Source organism: Mytilus californianus, unplaced genomic scaffold, assembly GCF_021869535.1.
Source record: "Mytilus californianus isolate M0D057914Y unplaced genomic scaffold, xbMytCali1.0.p SCAF_8, whole genome shotgun sequence".
NCBI lineage: Eukaryota > Metazoa > Mollusca > Bivalvia > Mytilida > Mytilidae > Mytilus > Mytilus californianus.
The window spans coordinates 30,450,891-30,471,152 of NW_026262734.1; the positions used below are offsets into that span (position 1 = coordinate 30,450,891).

General features: G+C 31.2%; 1 protein-coding gene across 1 annotated transcript; it reads right to left on the reverse strand.

Annotated features, from left to right (window-relative positions):
* Positions 1-4,132: 4,132 nt before the first annotated feature.
* Positions 4,133-19,937, reverse strand: LOC127712597 (short-chain specific acyl-CoA dehydrogenase, mitochondrial-like). Its single transcript, XM_052219115.1, has 12 exons — positions 19,871-19,937; positions 18,913-19,058; positions 14,758-14,907; positions 14,239-14,350; positions 13,371-13,486; positions 11,883-11,918; positions 11,321-11,491; positions 10,811-10,867; positions 9,802-9,882; positions 8,671-8,766; positions 6,077-6,133; positions 4,133-5,602 (listed from the first exon to the last, which is right to left on the reverse strand). The coding sequence occupies exons 1-12, from the start codon at positions 19,926-19,928 to the stop codon at positions 5,447-5,449; spliced, it is 1,236 nt and encodes a 411-aa protein (XP_052075075.1). The 5' UTR covers positions 19,929-19,937; the 3' UTR covers positions 4,133-5,446.
* Between the last annotated feature and the right edge of the window lie 325 nt (positions 19,938-20,262).

Genomic DNA, 20,262 nt, shown 5'->3' on the forward strand with positions numbered 1-20,262 from the left:
GCAAAAGAGTATTTAAAGGATTATTTTTGTATTCCATATAGATGCTTATTGGAATTTCCTAAAATGTGTTTTTTTTTAATATCATGAAACAATTTGAAGTGATCACTATTAGTAATTTCTTATGTTCATGCTATTTAAAAATTATCAATTTCTATTGTTACGAATAACAATGGACTTTGTTTGCGGGATGTAGAAGCAGGAGTTTCCAGAAACCCCGCTCGTCACACCCTGTGGTAAAAATCCATTGCTATTCGTAACAATAGATCTATTGAATTTACACTTGTTTCAGAAAAAGAAACTATGAAGTATAACAATAGAACTGGGGTGTAATTCTTTTGTTCTGTAAAATTTTGGCGGGAATGTTGGATACACAATAAAACTTAGGATACAAACTCACTGTTAATTTTACCAGGAACATATATATTGACATATATAGATATACTGTTCCCAGATTTTACATATTTAAACATTGTATCCGGGGCTCATAAAGGGTATATACTATATAGTAATATATAAAGTATATCATAATTATTGTATGGCAATCTGAACTAGATGTTGTGAAGCGTAAATGTTTTTATTTTTATATAGTCTAAAAGAGCTGGGATGTAAACTAGTTATCCTAATCAGACTTGGTGTGTCAGTGTAAGATCACCCTCTGGCCGGAGCGTCCTCATGAGATACCTATTACAGAACATGTAAACTTTTTATAATCCGGTAATCAAGTATATCATATATAATTGACCTATTACTTTACAGCCGATTGCATTGGGTGTGTAGGTAAAGGTAATATCTTTGGTTAGCTTGCTTGCTAGCTGAACCGTGAAGTCATTATTAGGTTAGGTAAACTACCCTCCTTTAAGAGTAGACTAGTCCGACAGATAACCAATCTATCTGTCTGTAGGACTAGGCTACTTCGAAAGGAGGGTAGTATACCTTACCTAATAATGACTTCACGGTTCAGCTAGCACAAAATATAGTTGACCTATTGTTTATGGTATCTGAAGAGGACAAAACTACTGAAACTTAACATGGACCAATGAACCATGAAATGAGGTATAATAGGACAGATGATCTATTATGAATTTATGAAACCTGCCAGACAGACATGTACACCTTGCAATCATTCCATACACCTAATATAATTGACCTACTGCTTATAGCATCTAAGAAACACACTAAAACAGGAAAACTTAACATTGACCAATGGACAACAAAACTGAAGTCAAGGTCAGATGAAACCTGCCAGTCTGACATGTACAACTTACAATCATTCCATACACCACATACAGTTGATGCACTGCTTATAGTATTTGAGAATGGACCTTATCACGGAACTTTAACCTTGATCACTGATCCATGAAATTAAGTCAAGGTCAGGTGAGCCCTGTCTGAAGGACATGTATACCTTGCAAGGAATCCATGTATTGTGGATTCATTATTATTTGTGGGATAAACGTGAACAATGAATTTAAATGTTCAACAAAGTATAAATTCTTTTTATATGCTGGTATACAGACTTCCGCAAAACCACGAAATCATATAGCCATGAAAATAAAAATTTCCTTCAATCCACAAAAATTGGCACCAAAGAACATAAATGAATCCACAGTACCAAAATTAATATAGTTATCCTATTACTCATAATAAATGAGAAATTCACATGACAAAAAAAGCATACTTTTTTTTTAGCAGTAGCTGAACAATGAAAATGAAGTCCAGGACAATGTTATATAGATACAATGGATAAGCGTGGATTCTTGAAAAAGAAACCATGAGCCCGGAGGGCGAATGGTTTGTTTTTCATGAATCTACGCTTATCCATTGCATCTATAACTTAAACTATTGTGTTAATTTCTTTTCAAAATTAAAGCCTTTTCTTAATTAGAAGGTATTGTAAGTGAGTTTAAATAACCATGTTATCGTGTCCAACGATGCATTGATAAATCTCAGATCACAATTAATTGGTCAACAAAATACAAATATAACACTTCTACCTTTAAAGATCTTTATATTACCAGGCATATGAATATTATCTGTTTATACAAAATAAGACATATTCGAAATTATTTCTTATAAGATTGAGAATGGAAATGGGGAACGTGTTAAAGAGACAACAACCCGACCAAAAAGAATATATAAAGTATATATAATAAGTATGTTACCGAAATTGTTCTAGCACTCTAGGCACCATTTCCTTGCATAGGAATTTGCGAACAAACCTTTGTAAAATTATGTAGTAAAACAGATGAAATCATACTATATTTATAAAACAAAAATTGACAAATAGGATGTAATAATTTTTGTTTCAAACACGTGAAATAGCCAATAATAATAAAAAAAACGGTAAAACTCGCTTTTATTACAAAAATATCCACTATAAAATGCAAGGTTAGAAAAAAAAACAGGATAACTTAAGAATTGGAACAACAGAGAGAATACAGGGATTCGAACCTAAACCGACAAATCCCTATCTTTAACTCATTGATTTTAACCATGCTAACCTCGCGGCTACCAACTCATACTATACGACTGCCTATTGTGTCTATATAAAGGTGCAAGCCCTGTGTGTCCAATGAACCGATGTATATCAGATGTTCATTTATATATATAATATAGACATCTAAAGTGTAACCCATTGGTAGCCGAGAGGTTTCGTCGAAGAGTCGATGTCAGTCACACATAACAGATTTCTAAGAAGGGTTCGATTCCCAGTGAAGGCATATAAAAATTACAAAAATTAAAGGTAAGTTTTAAAATTAATTCCATTAGTGAACAGAAATCAGTAAATTAGCCAATTCATACTTAATGAAATTAGGCACACAAACGAAACAATTGAATATAATTTGGTGAGTCAATTTCAGCGGCAGATTTAGGAAGCGTTGATTCTAGAAAAAGAATCCACGGTAAATGAATAGGCTGACGTCACCACAATGGTTTAAGGACATATAACAGACAGAAACTTCATAACATAAGGCATCATCATTCAAGGTATTAAGCATCCAGGTCTACTACCCTCTGAAATATAGAGCTTAATATAAATAGTTTAAGCTGCTGCCACTACCCAATTGTAATCCTTATGTCTCACATTCTGTGATGAAATTCACAGGCAAGACAAAAACCAATATCTATGATTTAAAATATGCAAATTTAAATAAATAAGACATTTATGTCTTGATTTAGATAATGTTTATAGTTTCAAAGTAGGATATTTTACTAGTTTTCCCCAAATTTCCTCTTCATGTCAATTCTAAGGTCTATTTGCTTCTGAAACTAATTAGCCACAACCTTTGAATAAAGTAAAGAAGGTATGATAAGAGCCATCATTTGGCCCCTGAAATTTCAAAAATAGTAACCTTATTCTCAAGCCTTTCTAAATTATGTTAATTTTTTTGATAAATGCATAGTTTAATATAATTGTGATGTCACTATGACATCATAAACATGTCTAAATCTCAAATGGCCATTTCACACATGATTTTTGGTTATAAAAATAGATATGAGCAACAGCTTTACCCAAAAAAATATGTTACCCACATTAACATCTTTGTAAAATACATTTAGTAGCAACATATATGCTTTAAAGTAATGGTGTTGGTCATATCTAAATATCAATGACAAGACCTCAAAATGACTATTTTGGTATTTTTTGCTGTTTTGTGCAAAATATAAGACGTTCAAAGCCCCTATTGACAATATAAGACAAAATTCAAAAACAAATTTTTTTTTAAGCACACATTATCACAATTTGGCAAAAATGTTAAAATCTACACTAGAACTGTCATCATTAGTGCAAAATTATGACATTATAAAACATGAATATGATATAATGCATCCTTGCTTGTTGTATTTGTATTTTCAGATATTTTTTGATATTTTTTCACCAAATGTTTTATAAAAATAACTGAACAGAAAATATTATGGAATTTAGTGCCAATTCAAAACCTTTCTGAACCTTCTCCTTTATTCACAAAGATCTTATCTAATTCTAGCAAAAAAACAGTAAGAATACTTCTCCTTTAATTCATAGCACGACTAATTTATGAATTTAAAAACAGAAAGGGGAGATAATGTTGCAAATATGTGTTCAATTCAAGAGGAGATAATTAAACTGGATATAATTGTAAAACAGCAACACTTTTCACTATTTATTGAAATAACAAGAAAAAATGAATGGGTACCCATGTTTACTTGTCACTTCCTGAAATATATTGATTGAAAAATGTAATACAATACAGTTGCTTCAAAACAGAAGTTTTTGTTTTATTCATCAAAGTAATATTTTTTCATTCTAAGCTTCACATATTAAATCATTAAATTCTTAATTTTAAAAGTATAGTGACCTATATCTCTTAAAATCTTATTAGCATACATATTAATATAAAACTGGAGTCAAATATACCAGCTAATCATGCAATTTGATTGGTTAACTTCGCATGGTTTATAATCCATATACCCTGTGAACAAAAACGAAGATCAGAATAGTAATTAATGTTAAAATCAGGACTTTCCAGTTTAATAGAATTGTAATTTCTGGCTTTACAGGGGATATAGGCTCTTATTTCCTATTAGTGTCCTATTTCCCCTTTGCCTGGGGACTCAGAAGATGTAATACACTGACAGGGAATATTATTAGTTACATAGTTTGCTACTGACCTAATACGATATTCGCTCTCACCCAATATGAAATTTACTGACGCCATATATATCGTATTAGGTCACTATGTAACGAATTTATCTTACTGACTATCTTAACATGTGGCATTTAGACTAGTGGCCTATCAAAGTGATCAAGTCTTCAATACCTTTAGTATTAAGAACCTACTTCCATTGGTCTATACAAAAACAAATGCCAACAATAACAACTTGTCAGCTTTTAATGTGTTTTCTGCATCTATTTCAATCGTTCATCATCAATTTCTTCATCTATTATCCAGGCAAAGCATATCAGATTTTCTTCTGTTGTTTATTATAAAGAGACGTAACACCACTACTAACCGTGTATTAAAATAAACCACGCCTACTAACCCCATATGGATTATACACAGTCTCCACGCGGTGGCTTTTAACCAATCATATTCCTAGAAATGTATAGGAGGTAAGATAAGAGCCTATATCCACTGTGTACATTTGGAATAACATATAATGTAACTTTCTTTCAAGTTAATTTAGGAAAAATTTGTTGTATGTTAGTTTAATTGTCTATCAAACATCAAATAAAATATAAATAAGAGTCAATTATTTTTTTCACATAACAGTCAATTCTTATGTAAACTTGATTGTCTGAGTAGAGGATAACAAATATTAGTTATAAACCCATAATCTTAAGAGGTAGGCATTTTTTATCAACATGTATCATCTACATCTTGAGTAATAAGTGTTTTTTAATTCATAAAAAAAATCATACAAAAATATATTATTTATTTCATATGTACAGAACAAATAAACACTACACAGCTTGGTATTCTTTGAGCAGACAACCTGCAATGACTAGTTTTTGAATTTCACTCGTTCCCTCGTATATTTCTGTAATTCTAGCGTCTCTATAATATCTCTCAGCTGGCATACTTGACACATACCCCATACCTCCTAGGATCTGTATAGCCTACAATACATCAAAATAAAATCTGAATAACACTGGTGAAAATGAATTAACACATAGATTCCTTGAAAACCAAACATAAATACATGCATTGTCATACTAAACATAAACCCACTTGTAATTGAAAGTATTGGAATACAGGAAGTTGGTACCAGACAGATCAGATAAGTTCACACACATTACAACTCATCGTTGAGCTCCTGACTAAATATGAAGATATTCTGGTCAGTAATTATTTTAAAAAGTGGGACAAAATTTTAAGTTCATTCAACATATTCAAAAATTCCAAGTATCAGCAAACAGGAAATTGGTATCAGACAGATAAAAAAGTGCTCACATGTTGTACATCTCATTGCCGCCAAGTTGATGTCCAAAATGAAGTCACTCTGTTAAATCTTTTTTTCAAGAAAATGTGACAAGATGTTTTGTGGGGCAAACAGACAGAGTGGGGGTATAATATTTAAATATATAATCTACCTGATGACTACAGAATGTAGCAGCTTCTGATCCTGCCAACTTGGCCATAGCTGCCTCCTACAAAATCAAAATTATTACATAATTAAATATATATCATATTACAATATCAATAAAAAAACAGAGTTACAATGTCTCCTGTATTGAACATATTTTGTCTGTCAAGGGCAATAACTAAATAAAATTTAATTTTTTGGGTTCTTTAAAAACAGTTGATCACACTGATTTTTTAATTTGTCCGAGACATTGCGGATATAAACCTTTGATACAAGTTCAGTGTTCTAGCTACAAAGTTTGAACAGGGTGCAGCACCCGCCCTTTTTTATTGACGCCCGTGCCTTTTTTCTGCCGTTTCTTGGGCAACCCTGCCGTTTTTATCGCGAAATTTGCTTTATCTCGTATGAGTTTTGTTGAAATGTTCGTCACCATTTTTCTTCCTTGTTGACAATGCGTAACGCACCACCTATAACTAATTAGCATAATAATTTGCATAAAAAGTGTTTACCTGACTATCGATTGATTTCGTGATAAGAATTAAACTGAAAACTTAATTAAGTCCAAATAAATTTTAAATCATTATATTCACAATGCCGACTCGAGATAAACGCCTGCAAGATGAAACCAAAAAGAATGCTAGCCAAAATAAAACTTTGACATACTTCTTTACTATGTACTACTTGGGCCACAAACGGTTGTAAAACTTTACGGCTAGACAAAGTGAAGGAACACGAAATTTAGTTTAGAACATATAAATTCTGTCACAATAGAAATTGAAAAGGCAAATTCTGAAAAATGTAATGAAAACATGAAAACCGACTCACACAAAGCTATAGCCGATGCTTTGAAAGTATTAGACAATGTTGTAGCAAAGTTTTTTAAAGTCAAACAGAGAAGATTGTGCCAAAAGTATTGAATTTTATTACTCCATTTTAACTGAAACTTGATTTTACCATAGTGCCTGAGTTATATAGAGTATTTTGTTTGTAATGTTATGTACATATGTATTTTATGACGTATGCTAATAAATTATGAGGCTTAAATAATTGCCCTTTTTTCAATGACATTTACGCATAAAATTGCCCTTTTTCTGACTAGCACCCTGCCCTTTTCAAATCCTGGCTAGAACACTGAAGTTTGATAAAAATCTGGCAAGAATTGTACATGTGAGTGCGCTTACAATGCAATTTTCCATTTAATTAATATTTCCAAGGGGCATACCTCTTTTAAAAATAGTTGATTGGCACTGATTTTCGAACATGTCTGAGACATTGCTAAAAGAAACCTCAGATATAAGTTTGAAAAAAATCTGAACAGTATTAGACATGTGAGAGTGCTTACAATGCAAATTTCCATATAATTAATATTTCCAAGGGGCATAACTCTTTTAAAAATACTTAATTGGCACTGATTTTCGAACTTGTCTCAGACATTGCTAATAGAAACCTCTGATATAAGTTTGATAAAAATCTAACAAGAACTGGACATGTGAGAGTGCTTACAATGCAATTTTCCATATTATTAATATTTCCAAGGGGCATAACTCTTTTAAAAATACTTGATTGGCACTGATTTTCGAACTTGTCTGAGACATTGCTAATAGAAACCTAAGATATAAGTTTGATAAAAATCTGGCAAGAATTATTCATGTGAGTGCGCCAACAAGACCTGATAGATGCACAGACACACAGAGGGACAGCCGGTATTTCTATGTCCCTTGCAACACATCCCACAGGGGGACAGAAAGGAAGAAGATATCAAAGGGTCAATACAAATTATAAGTAGATGAAAAACCAACAATACCATGATCATGATGATAAATTGAATGTCAGACAGTTCACCAAAGCAACACTAAAAGCATGAAAGAGGTTTTTTTCTTATGATAATCAACCAATCTTCAATCTTTGAAATATGAGCAATTGTAATCTATTTAAAAAAGCTATTACCCTCCCATACATTTTCTCCTGGAATAGCCCTAAAAATTTGTCTTCAAATTGTTGTCATTGTCATTTGACTTTGAATTATATCTATTCTGAACCAACTGTACTTTTAATTTTTAAATCATATCATGGTACTTATACACTAAATCTGTAAAGAGATACCCTATAATAAGGTTAACATGGTTAAGAAGAAAAGTAATAATAACAGGATGTAGATGATTGATATTGTTATACAATCCTTAATGCATGCTTTTTGGTGTCATTTAATTTTAAACTGACACACTTACAATAGGACAATTTACAAGAGAAAATTAAAATATAGAACATGACCTAAATAATAAGTACACCACTACAGCCATCCAGGATATTGAAAAACACAGTTTCAAAGAAACTGTCAATTAATCTTCTTTGGATTATATCTGATTAAATGACTTACTGTAAATCAGAAATTATTGGAAATTTTTATCAATGCTAAAAATGCTACAGTATCAGGTTTGCAATAATAAAACATAATTTCAGTTGCGATTTTCCATCACAAAAACTTTGCAATGACATTAATTAGATATTGTATTTTTACCAGTAAACAGCAATTTGCAATAATAAATGCACACATTAAATTCTGAATTTACGGCAATTAAAAAAAAAACAATGGTAGCTGACCTTTGAAAATGGTTTACCAGCATCTTTCAGTAAAGCAGCTTTGTAATTAAGTAATCTGGCACTCTGTATTCTCATTTCCATGTCTGCCAATTTAGACTAAAAAGAAAGATAGGAAATATTAAAAACATTGACACTAGCAACATAAAGGTGCTTTACCAATAGTAGAAAACTGTTGAAAAATACTTTGTATTGAAAGTGTGTGTAACTATGTATGTACTTAAAAAAAATGTTAAAAATGCTCTCTTCCAAGTTATTTAACAATGAAAAAAAATTCTAATAGAAAGTCAGTTTATCTATGAATCAAAGATTTTACACCATCCAAATAATTTTTATAGTTAAGTTAAAGTATCTCAGAGATATAAAGAAAGAGAACTCTAACAGATAACTAACATGGATTTCTATTCAAGATGCAAACCTGTGCTAAATATTTAGATTTTTTCTTAAATTTGTCACTTACTGTCTGAACTAAATTTTCAATGAGCCAGTAACTGTCTGAAACTGTAGGATTTATGCCTCCAAGTTCCTTACAGCTTTCATGAAGAGAAACAACAGGTGTAACATGTAGAGCCGGATGTGCTAACTCTTCCAGAGCACCTGAGATCACCCCCTGATTTAGTGGAGTTTGTGTTGCTCAGTCTTTAGTTTTCTATGTTGTGTTTTGTAGATTGTTGTTTGTCTTTTGGTTGTTTTTTGTTTTTTGCTATGGCACAGTCAGTTTGTTTTCGACTTATGAGTTTGACTATCCCTTTGGTATCTTCCGTCTCTCTTTTTGAATGGATGGATTAAATAAAACAATCTAAAGACAAATTATCATTAACATGATATGCTTTGTTTATCGCTATTTTGTGCATTTTTCCTTTGATCTTTTACTGGTGATAATTTTTCATATCATGTTACTCACTTGAGATGGAAAATTATCGTCAGAAACTAAGGGACCATGTGACGTTATCAATGTAAACATCAACAAAGTCATAGGCAAAATAGTGATAAACAGATTATCAATGGTCTTTCAAACTTGAGGATGTTTCTCTGCCATATCTCATCTCAAGGTTGTCGCCCTTCGATGAGATTGTAGCTGAGAAACACCCTCTCGTTTGAAAAACCATCAATAATCTATGAATATATCCTTACCTGAACTGTTTGCATTTTTGAAATAGGTTGATTAAAGGCTTGTCTCTTCTGTGCATAGTCAATGGCGCATTCTAAAGAAGCCTACAAAAAAAAACATAAAACTTACATATAAGTAAATGATTTCATTGTAAATCAGATTTAGATGTACAGAATGTGTTTAAGAAAAACATATCATTGTACACTACTGGCTCACAAAGCTTATCACCAGCTTTTAAAAATAAATAAAAAGACAACATGGTCAACAAATCCTCCCAAAACAAATATCTGACAGAGAAGCAAAAATGAATAAAAGCCAGATTTTAGAGCATTAAGGTTGGGTACAGGGATAAGGTTAACAATATATATTTGTATTACAACCTGAATAAGGATGGTAAGAGGCTTCCAAAACAACTGAAGTTATCATCCAGAAACAATCTTTATATAGCTGAATGAGTTTTGCTCATCGTTGAAGGCACCTGTAGTTGCTTACACCCAGTTTGATTTGTGGTGTTTGGTGTCTCATTGTAAATCATACCCCATCTCCTTATTTTTAAATTGTTTCAAATTGAGACAAGACATAACTTATAAAAGGCAATTGCAACAGTACTGAAAATCAAGCTTCACATTCATTTCATGATTAGTAGTAATGTCCCAATGTAAACTTATTTTACATTCAGAAACCATCTGTTTAAGACAAACTGATTTAATGACAAAGCACAACTGCATGCATCCTTATTTTTCACTTGGAAGCCTTCAAAATTATAAGCCTTTCACAACTTATCATTTGAAAACCATTTCATCAAGACCACTTTTTTCAATTTTTCATGGATCTAACTCTAGAACAGTATGTTAGATAATAATGAAATCAGACAACTCTATAAAACTACAAATCCTAGCTATACAAAAAGAAGTAACATTTCCATGTGAAAACCATAAATTGACAATTAAAGAGGCATAACCCCTGAAGTTTATTTGATTTGAGTGCAAAACTACATTTCACATTTTTGTTTTATCTAAGTCTACTACTTACTTGAGCAATTCCTATACCCTGTGCTGCAATACCTATTCTTCCTGCATCTAATGTTTGCTGTAAATATTAATCAATCTATTAAATGTAAAATGTACAATTTTGTCATACATACAATCATTTTCTCCACCAAGATCACATATGTGAATAGTGAATTTTTTTTTTTTTACATGATTCTTCAAAATTAAACATTAAAGATTCTCGGAAATAATTTACTTTTAAAGGTATATTGCACTTGGCTTCACATAAAAAAATCACTACTTTTCCAACACGTAAGAAAGTTACTACTCACTAATGATACCAAGCTATAAGTGTTCTGTGAACAGGAGGTGATGAGAAAAAACATCATACAGAATGCTCTAATGAAGCTAGATTCCAAATTTCAGAAAGCCTTGATTTATAGTTCTTGAGAAAAATGCAACGAAAATTTAATAAATGGCCATTTTGTGTAAGAATAAATAAATATTGGGTTAATATAGGAAGTGCCAATATTGTTGTTCATATGAAACTTACCATTGCAATTTTGAATCCCATACCAGGCTCTCCTAACAAGAATTCTCGGGGTATTTTACAGTCTTCAAATATTAGATAGCATGTTGAGGTAGCTTTTATTCCTAATTTATCTTCTTTCACTCCAAGTGATAAACCCTCTGTAGGTTTAGGAATCAAAAAGGCACTAATGCCCTGAAGAAAAAAGCAGTTTATTAATTGATAATACAAATAATTCTAATCAGTAGTTGATAATCTATTAGTTCAGCATTGTGCAAGTGCAATGTTCTTCAGAGGAAATCTTAGAAAAAATTCCTTCTGACATAATGAAGTTGCCAGCTGGTATCAGTTATTTTTAACAAAATATTTTCCCATTTTTTTGGATTTCATGAAGCTTACAAAAGTTAATATAAAGTCGTGAAGAATTTCAAAAAAGATGCCATACTTTATTTTCATATAAAAAAACATTTTCATCTTTATTACATGTAATAAGATTTTAGCGATACTTTGACTAGTAAGTATAATTTTTAATCATTTTTTTTATATTTCAATTTAATATGTAAGTATTCTGTTCAGTTAAACTTACCTTGTGTTTTTTATTTTTATCTGTTGTAGCAAATACCTAAAAAATAAAAAAAATATAAAGGGCTTCTAACATCATAAAAATTACAAGTAAATAGATAATTTTATTTTATTCATTAAGTCAGTGAATGGAGTTCCATGAAAAATATTGATCTACATGATTGGTAGAGAGTTTTTTTTTAATTCAAACCTCAAATTCAGCATTAATAACCCAACCAGGTGAACCATACTAGATTCAAAGAGTCCATGTTGAATATTTTTTGTGTTGTTAGGTTTCTATCTCATTGTTGTCCAACCAATAACACCTATTATTCATAATTATGTCACAAAAGTTTTCATTTCAAAACATGCCTACAAAGAGAGCTTTCACATGTTTATCTTCTTACTTATAATATTCATCAAATAAATGATGAATACTTTTTACACAGATCTTAGCAGTTTTAAATATACATTGCTCATTGTTGAAGGCCGTATAGTGACCTATTGTTGTTAACTTCCAGTCATTTGGTTTCTGGTGGAGAGTTGTCTCATTGGCAATTACATCACATCTTATTTTTATATTTTCTATATGCATTTAAATCGATTCTTACCAGTTTGATAAATATTGATAAACCACAAGTTGATCAAGTTTATCTGGTATAATTCCCCCTACCTCATATCCATTAGGAATATTGCATCTGACATTTTCCATTAAACCATTACAGAAACAGATTCTACCAATTTATCAACTTGACTACAATATTTATCCATTCTCGATAATTAAATTTCAAATTCTAATTTTCCTTGATAACAAAACCCTGAAGTTGTTACTTAATTTGAAAAGATATCATGTCAATGTGCAGGAAATACATGAAAAACTATGAATAATCCAAATTAATTTACTTGAAAAGTGTGTCTGAAGTTTTCTGGTATTTGCCTAATTTATGATGTTGAACATGGAACATCAGGGTCTTTTCAAATAATCGCATGGTCTAGCAGGGTTAACAGAAAGTATTTCAAGATAATTCCATCTATAATTTTGTGCAAGTTATGAATTACTCATAATTTGAATGATACCTCAAACAGCATAAGCAGTTATTTTCAGATATCCAGAGAATTCTAAATGTGTAGCAATGTGGACACTGCATTAATGAATAGGCTTCACAATCTTGTCAAAAAGGTTCAACCAATTTTGAGAAATTAAATGAAGAATATGAATTAAATCATTGTAAAAATATATGGTTTAGTTGATTCCAAGTACTGCAAATTCATAAATTAATACCAAAATTGCGGTGGAATAGGTTTCGCAAAATTAAAAAGTAGCATCTAAATTTTGATAGCATTATTTCTATGCATCATTTTCTGAAATCTCAATTACAATTCTCACTTTCTGACCATTGCTCAATGATAGCAGAAATAATTACACAAAAAAATGTCCAGTATTTTGTCCTACTTTAAAGCTTGCACTATTTTCAATATTGAAATACAACATCTCAATTCTTCTTATACCTACCACTGAGGCTTCAGCTTCATATCCATTTGTAATCCAGGCTTTGGTTCCATTTAATACATAGTGATCTCCCTGTAATACTGCTGTAGTGGAAGCAGCCCCAGCATCACTGCCATTTCCTGAGAATAGAAAAATAGTTATCTCCCTTTACTTGTGTTACACAAAGGATGTAGTAATTATCAAAACAATTTAACATCTGAAATAAAGTACTGTGATCTAATTGCTAAGTAAATAAAGCTTCTCTTGTGACATTTACTGAAATACAATATAGTGATCCACATTAATACTACTCATGTGGAGCCTTGCCATTTACATTGTAACCAATAATTCACTAAACCACTAAAGTCATTTCCCATTATAATAATCAATACTATGGATTCGTGTATTTTTGTAGGTACCAATTTTCGAGAAAATATGTAATTTGTTAAAAATTTTAATTCATGGTTCACCTGTACACCAAAAATCACAAAAATTGGTATCGGCATTAATAATAATGAATCAACAGTAATACAATTTGTGTTGTAAAAACACTTCAAAAGACAGACAGCTATTTAATTATACACTGCTGCTCACATAATGTCAAAATATCACGTTCCAAAACAGTAAAGGTTTTTTCTTAAAGGAATAACCTGTGCTATAAAATCTTCCATACTAGCTATAGAATTCCCTTCCATTAATTTCTGTCTGACAATTTTTGTCTGACAATTTCTATCTGACAATTTCTGTCTTACATTTAAACAGAATTATACCAACAACAAAATCGACTTGTCTTTTTAATATGACATTACACTACCATATACATGTAACAGCTAATTACAAAATGCAACAGTGCAAGTCTTTTTGTTATTATTTTAACATTATTTCTTCCTACCTGGTTCACTTAAGGCAAAACATCCAACTTTATCACCATGGAGAAAGGGGGTCTGGAATAATTCTTTCTGCATTTGGTTTGCATTTTTCTTGATTGGTCCTAAATATAATGACTGAAAAAGGCAGTGTCAACTTAATTCATAACACAATAACACTCTATAAAGGTCAGTGAAGTTTATAGACTTAAAAATCCCATTTGAAAAATATATCTTTTCCTAGGTATATTGCATTTAAATGTTTCTTATGACTGGCTGAAGCAGATCTTTATATGCAGATTGTACAAATTGTGGTTGAAAAAATATAATCTATACATTATTGAAGACTGTACACCGACTTCAAGATGTCCTTTTGTTTATTTGTGTTCGTTCCTGTCTCAATGACCAATACCAAATATATCCATTTATTCATACCCTTAAAAAAAATCCTGAAGGACTTAAAATTTCTTAGACAACAGCCAATATATTACCAATAAACTGTCCATACATCATGTAAGAAAGAGATAGTTGGGAATTATGCTTACATTATTTACACTAACTATACAGCCTGTTGATGCACAACCTCTACTGATTTCCTCTAAAGCTATAGCATAGGCAAGATAATCTAAACCAGTTCCTCCTTCTGACTCAGGTATATCTACACACATAATTCCTAATTCTCCTAACTTCTTTATCTGAAAAATAAACAATTATCTATATTTCTTCCTTTGGAAAGATCTACTACACATACACTAACAAGATCTCTATGTTTTCCTCTCTGAAAGTAACACATTATAATTGTATCTATCATCTACATGTAACACAGGAATATCTGCATACTTAAAAAAAGTGTGTATTATACGCGACAGAACAGGGTATATTATATACAGTTCACACATTGTGATTCAATTGAAAATCTTACTTGTGTTGAGAGTAAATCATTAACAGAAAGGTTCTCATCCAAGTTTTAATGACTGAAAATATTTATTATTAGGCAGTAATAAGCTTATATAGGATATCTTGAAATTAAACAACAGAAATGGAGCTCTTTATTAGAGAAGGTAAAAAAGGCCAAATTGGTATATTTAAATTGTTTACATCTGTTTCTATGGGCTTTAAAAGTTTAATGAAGATGTAAAATTTAGGATTTTATGCATCATACAATGTATACAGGTTTTTTTACTTAAATTATAGTATGGAGCTTCGAGATATTTGTAAACTTTTAAATTATAGACAAATTTTCATAAAACAGTCGATTGTGGACGGTGCAAATACATGTGGATCTTTTTTGTGCATAAGTATAAATTCCGCCGGAAAAAAAACCACAGAAAGATAATACATTGATCTTTTTAAAGCATAAATTTGCATCTCTGCCCACGACAGTTTTTGGGAAAAAATCCTAAAAATGGGCAATAACTTCACCAAAAGAGAAAGTCAAGTACACCTTTTTATGTTCGGGCGTATTTGAGTTAACAATTCTGTCTAGAAAACATATAAAGCAAAAATATTTGATACATCATCTCGCTTCAGATTCTATTATTTATCTATATATTTAGGCTACAGGTTGATTAAATAAATATAATAAAAAATTCAAAGTACTAAAAAATGAAATATATGGGTCAAGTGAAATATGTTTCTAATGAGTCATAACAACAGAGTAGGTGTGTTCGAATATCAAATTTTTACTAAAAGTACTTGACGACAGACTAACAAGTGGATCTTATTTTAAACATGCATAACTTCAAAAAAACTTCATTTTTAGTGTGTGTGTTATCTAGGGTTATTATGTGAACATATATTTGTTCCGCATAATACTTGTTCCGCCTGGAACAAAACTATGGATAATAAAAGTTCTTGGGAACAAACATTACATAATACTATTTCCACCTTCATAAGATATTTTCCTGGAACTAAAACGTCATATGGTTTCATAATAATTGTTCCTTTAAAGAAAGAGTGTCATTTGATTTTTTACACCTGATTACATCTTAATTAATGTTCACCTCACATGACATTTACCTGTACATGTAGTACATACAAAGAATGGAGTCTGAGGAATACAACAAAAATTGTACATATTTAAATGATGGCTCTTATTCTAAACAAGGTAAGAATATATATTTTTAATATTTTATTACTGCATGCTCCAGCTCCACTGTGACTTACTTAACTAAATGGTCCGTTAGTCTGTACCAATGAAGAAAGTTTAGCTTATACTTTAGTCAAGCATGAAGTTAGCCACAAATTTCAGATGAAAATGCCAGTTCTTTATTATTGGAAATTTACTTCCATACATTTGTAGCTAGAAATAATTTTGGATATTGTAGTATATATTCCAAGAACTTTGATCATATAATAAATATTTCTAGAACTAATAACCATGATAACTATTCCTGAAACATTTATAATATAGCCAATATTCCAATATGCCTGGAACTTTTATAATATAACAAATATTCCTAGAACTTTTAAATATAACAAATATTCCTGGAACTTTTTATAATATAACAAATTCTCCTGGAATTTTTATAATATAACAAATATTCCTGGAACTTTTATTATATAAAAAATTGTCCATAACATTTATTCCAAAGAACTTTTAGCATATAACAAAAGTTCCATTGGGAACTTTCCTTATGTAATATTTTATCCTTTGTGAAGGAAATTTTCTTATAGCATTGGATAAAATATTATATAAGGAAAGTTCCCAATGGAAATTTAGTTATATTCTAAAAGTTCTTTGGAACAAATATTTTGGGGGAAGTTATATTCTGTCACAATTAATCTTCAACCTCTGAAAATTTTTAGTCTGCCCTTCCACGAAATATTTAATTAGAATTTTTTTAAATGTTTTTGAACTTTCGAAAATTCCCCCTGACAACCAATCAGACACTAGTTTTAAGTTGACTGAATGCAGAAAAGTATATTCAATGATGCTCAATAGCTAGGAGCTACATTTGTCTCTTAAAATACACATGGCATAAAAGAATGGAAATGGTGCTATGTGGACAAATTTAATGGTTTTCAAGAGCTTAATTGCTAGCTAGTCGTCCCTACAATGGCTTCCATTTTTACAATTGTAAAAATTAGGTGGCGTAATGGGAGATAATTTGATGAAGTAGAATCCTGACTGATATATATTATGAACATTTGAAGAACTTGGGTCTGACAATACACACAAGGTTACAGTCTGTGCCAAACTCTTTCAGTTTCTGTCTGACATTTGGTCAAATCTTATGTTAGCAGCATTGTCAGGGTTCGACATTAACTTTTATACCAACTTGTCCAGTTGGGCAAGTGCCCTATTACTTTTACTTGTCCGAAAGTGAAATCTACATGCCCAAACTTTTACATGCTATTTTTGTGGTTGTAATGTAGTACATGCAGATAAAATATAGTTATCATGTATATGGGGTGTAAATTGATTATGGAGTATGAAAATATACTATTGGATCATTTACATAGAGATACTTATTTCATAATAATTTATCTAAGAAATGCCATTTCAAAAAACCCTTCTTGATAAACTGACAACAACTGACAAATTTGTTAAAGTTTAATTTCATTTTCTCTTTCAAGCTTTTACGTTTTTCCATCTTAGGGAAATACACATCCGATGTCAAATTATAAAGTTAGAACAACGAAAATAGACCTCCGCTTTCCATTGGTCGGTGGGAATAACACGTGCGTCGGAAACGCCCGAGTGGTGTCCCGATGGATAACGATAATGACGAAGCAACGCCGCGGCCGCCTGATTGGCCAATATTTTTAAACGTGATCTATTTTTGGTAAAATGGGGAATTCAGTGCGAACAATTGACGAAATATACGCATTGAAGGGGGGTTAAGACCACTTTACTCGACCGTGCGGTGTTATCACTGAGTAATCTATGGACAAAACAACAGACACTATTGATTTTGTGAAATTTTAATCATATAACACTTTTTTTTTCACTTGCCCGATTGGACAACCAAGATGATGTTTTTACTTGTCCGAATACGGCATTAGCTTGCCCCGGGCAATCGGACAACCGTAAGTGTCGGACCCTGATTGTTCATGTCTGTCAAATCTTATGTTAGCAACTCCAAGATAATCCTTTTTTAAAGTTATTACAATTCCTTTTTTATTGGTGCAGATGTTAAGAAATATTTTATTCCAATTTGCCTTTCATATTTAAGCAAGATATACATCCAAACCTTGAAAATACTGAAGATATCAGGATTGTTTGTGTTGCTAATATAAGAATTTTCTGTCAAAATGTCTGTCAATTTTGTTATGATAGCAACATTTTTTTAAGGTGTCCTTTATTTAAAAAATATAATGTGAATAGATCTATTTTTTGTCAAAAAGTGTTTACTTATATAAGTATAATATGTATTCCAAAACAGAACCTTATTGGTGTTGATTTTGTTAAACATAATTTTGGGAATTTTTCAACTTTCTTATTTGGAATCTGCCTTTCATCAGTCAGGACAGTCGGACCGACAGTGTTTGGCACTAAAAGAGGTTATTCCATTCTGTTTTACAATGATTATCAATGACTGGTTGATTCAATCGTAAATATCTCTCAATATGCCATAGAAATCATTTGAAGGATAAAATTAAACTTTAATATTATTTAGAACTACCCAGTTTAAAATGGGTATGGTTCATAATCTCAGTTACAAAATAAAGGTAATCATGGTAAATAAATCTAAAACCTGCTCAAGTGGAAACTGATGCTCTTTATCTAACTTCCCAGCAATAGGAACTAATTCATTGTCAGCAAAATCTCTACATGTTTTCTGTAACATCTGATGGGTTTCTGGAAGCTCTGCCAGACTGGATAATGATCGAACTGTTCCATCTAGAAAGAAGTAGCACCGAGTAATTAAACTGTATTACAAAAACTGTTTTTTTTTATATGAAAATCATTTTACTGTACATGTTCTGATTTTCTGCAAAACTGCAATTTCTTATGAAACTTAAATTTTGAAAGTATCAAGATTACTTCACTGTTGTAGACCTGCCAACTGTTCTGATTTATAGGGGGATATCCCCAATGAGAGGTGTTCACCTGAATTTTGAAATTCTTTATTATATAAACTAAAGACGTCAAAACAGGCATTCAAATGAGTTAAAAGGGCACTCAAACACATATATACTCATTCAAACAATATAGTAGTAGATTAAGAACACTTATGACAATATAAGAGGTGCATTATGTCCTCTTACGCTTATTAAAACTTTCTGATCAATAAATTTGTCTTTTTGTCGCTAATTTTTTTCTTCTTTTCACTTACTTTATTCTTCTCGTCACTTCTTGTTTCTAATAAAGGAGACCAATAATTTATTGTTATATAGGTTAGGCTACTAGGTAGCACAAATAAACCAATTCTAAGCATACATACTCTACCAGACTTCTAGTTCTAAAGACTCTGTTCAGTAGTTTCACACAACGCCAAATGGATACTGAATTCGGCGGTGTGCAGTGGTGAAAAGACCTACTGCTTTTTAATAGCTTTAGGCTAAGCCTCCGAAATTTTGGAGCGAGCAAATCCAAAGAATTGTGAATCAATCACTCAGGAATTTGATTATGAAGTCGCCTTGCCATATCTTATAAAGGAACAAACTGTGCAATATACTTGCACTTATAATTTGCTTAAGATTTTCACTTACAGTTGTTTGTAAGCTTCGAAACCCTCGCAAGTCTGCGAAGCAGACATCGGCTTGCCATGTCGGTCAGTTATCTGTGTTTATGTAACTTTTTTTTCGGAGAGTTACCTTCAGTCCAAAGTACCCTCGCCACCTTTTTACTCTGATAAATTCACCTGTACAATGTTTTCGTAGTTATCAAAGAATTTTGGAAAGTTGTCTACAAATAAAACATGATGAAAATTATAAAATTCAACTACTAATATATAAAAAAATAATGGACATTTTTAGTTTGGATTAATATATTTATATTCGTCCCACACGGTTGTCGTACCCTTGAATAATATGCATTACATAAAAAACATTAACGCGATATATTTGGTAAACGGCAATACAACAACAAAGAACAAAATATC

Bases quoted from the DNA above. Each gene is read 5' to 3' on its own strand.
- LOC127712597 (XM_052219115.1), bottom strand. From the start codon at position 19,928: ATGGCAAGCCGATGTCTGCTTCGCAGACTTGCGAGGGTTTCGAAGCTT. The intron at 19,059-19,870 runs GTAAGTGAAAAT...ACTTCTTTCTAG, and splicing joins TTCGAAGCTTACAAACAACT to ATGGAACAGTTCGATCATTA. The intron at 8,767-9,801 runs GTAAGGATATAT...CTTTCTTTTTAG, and splicing joins CAAAAATGCAAACAGTTCAG to TCTAAATTGGCAGACATGGA.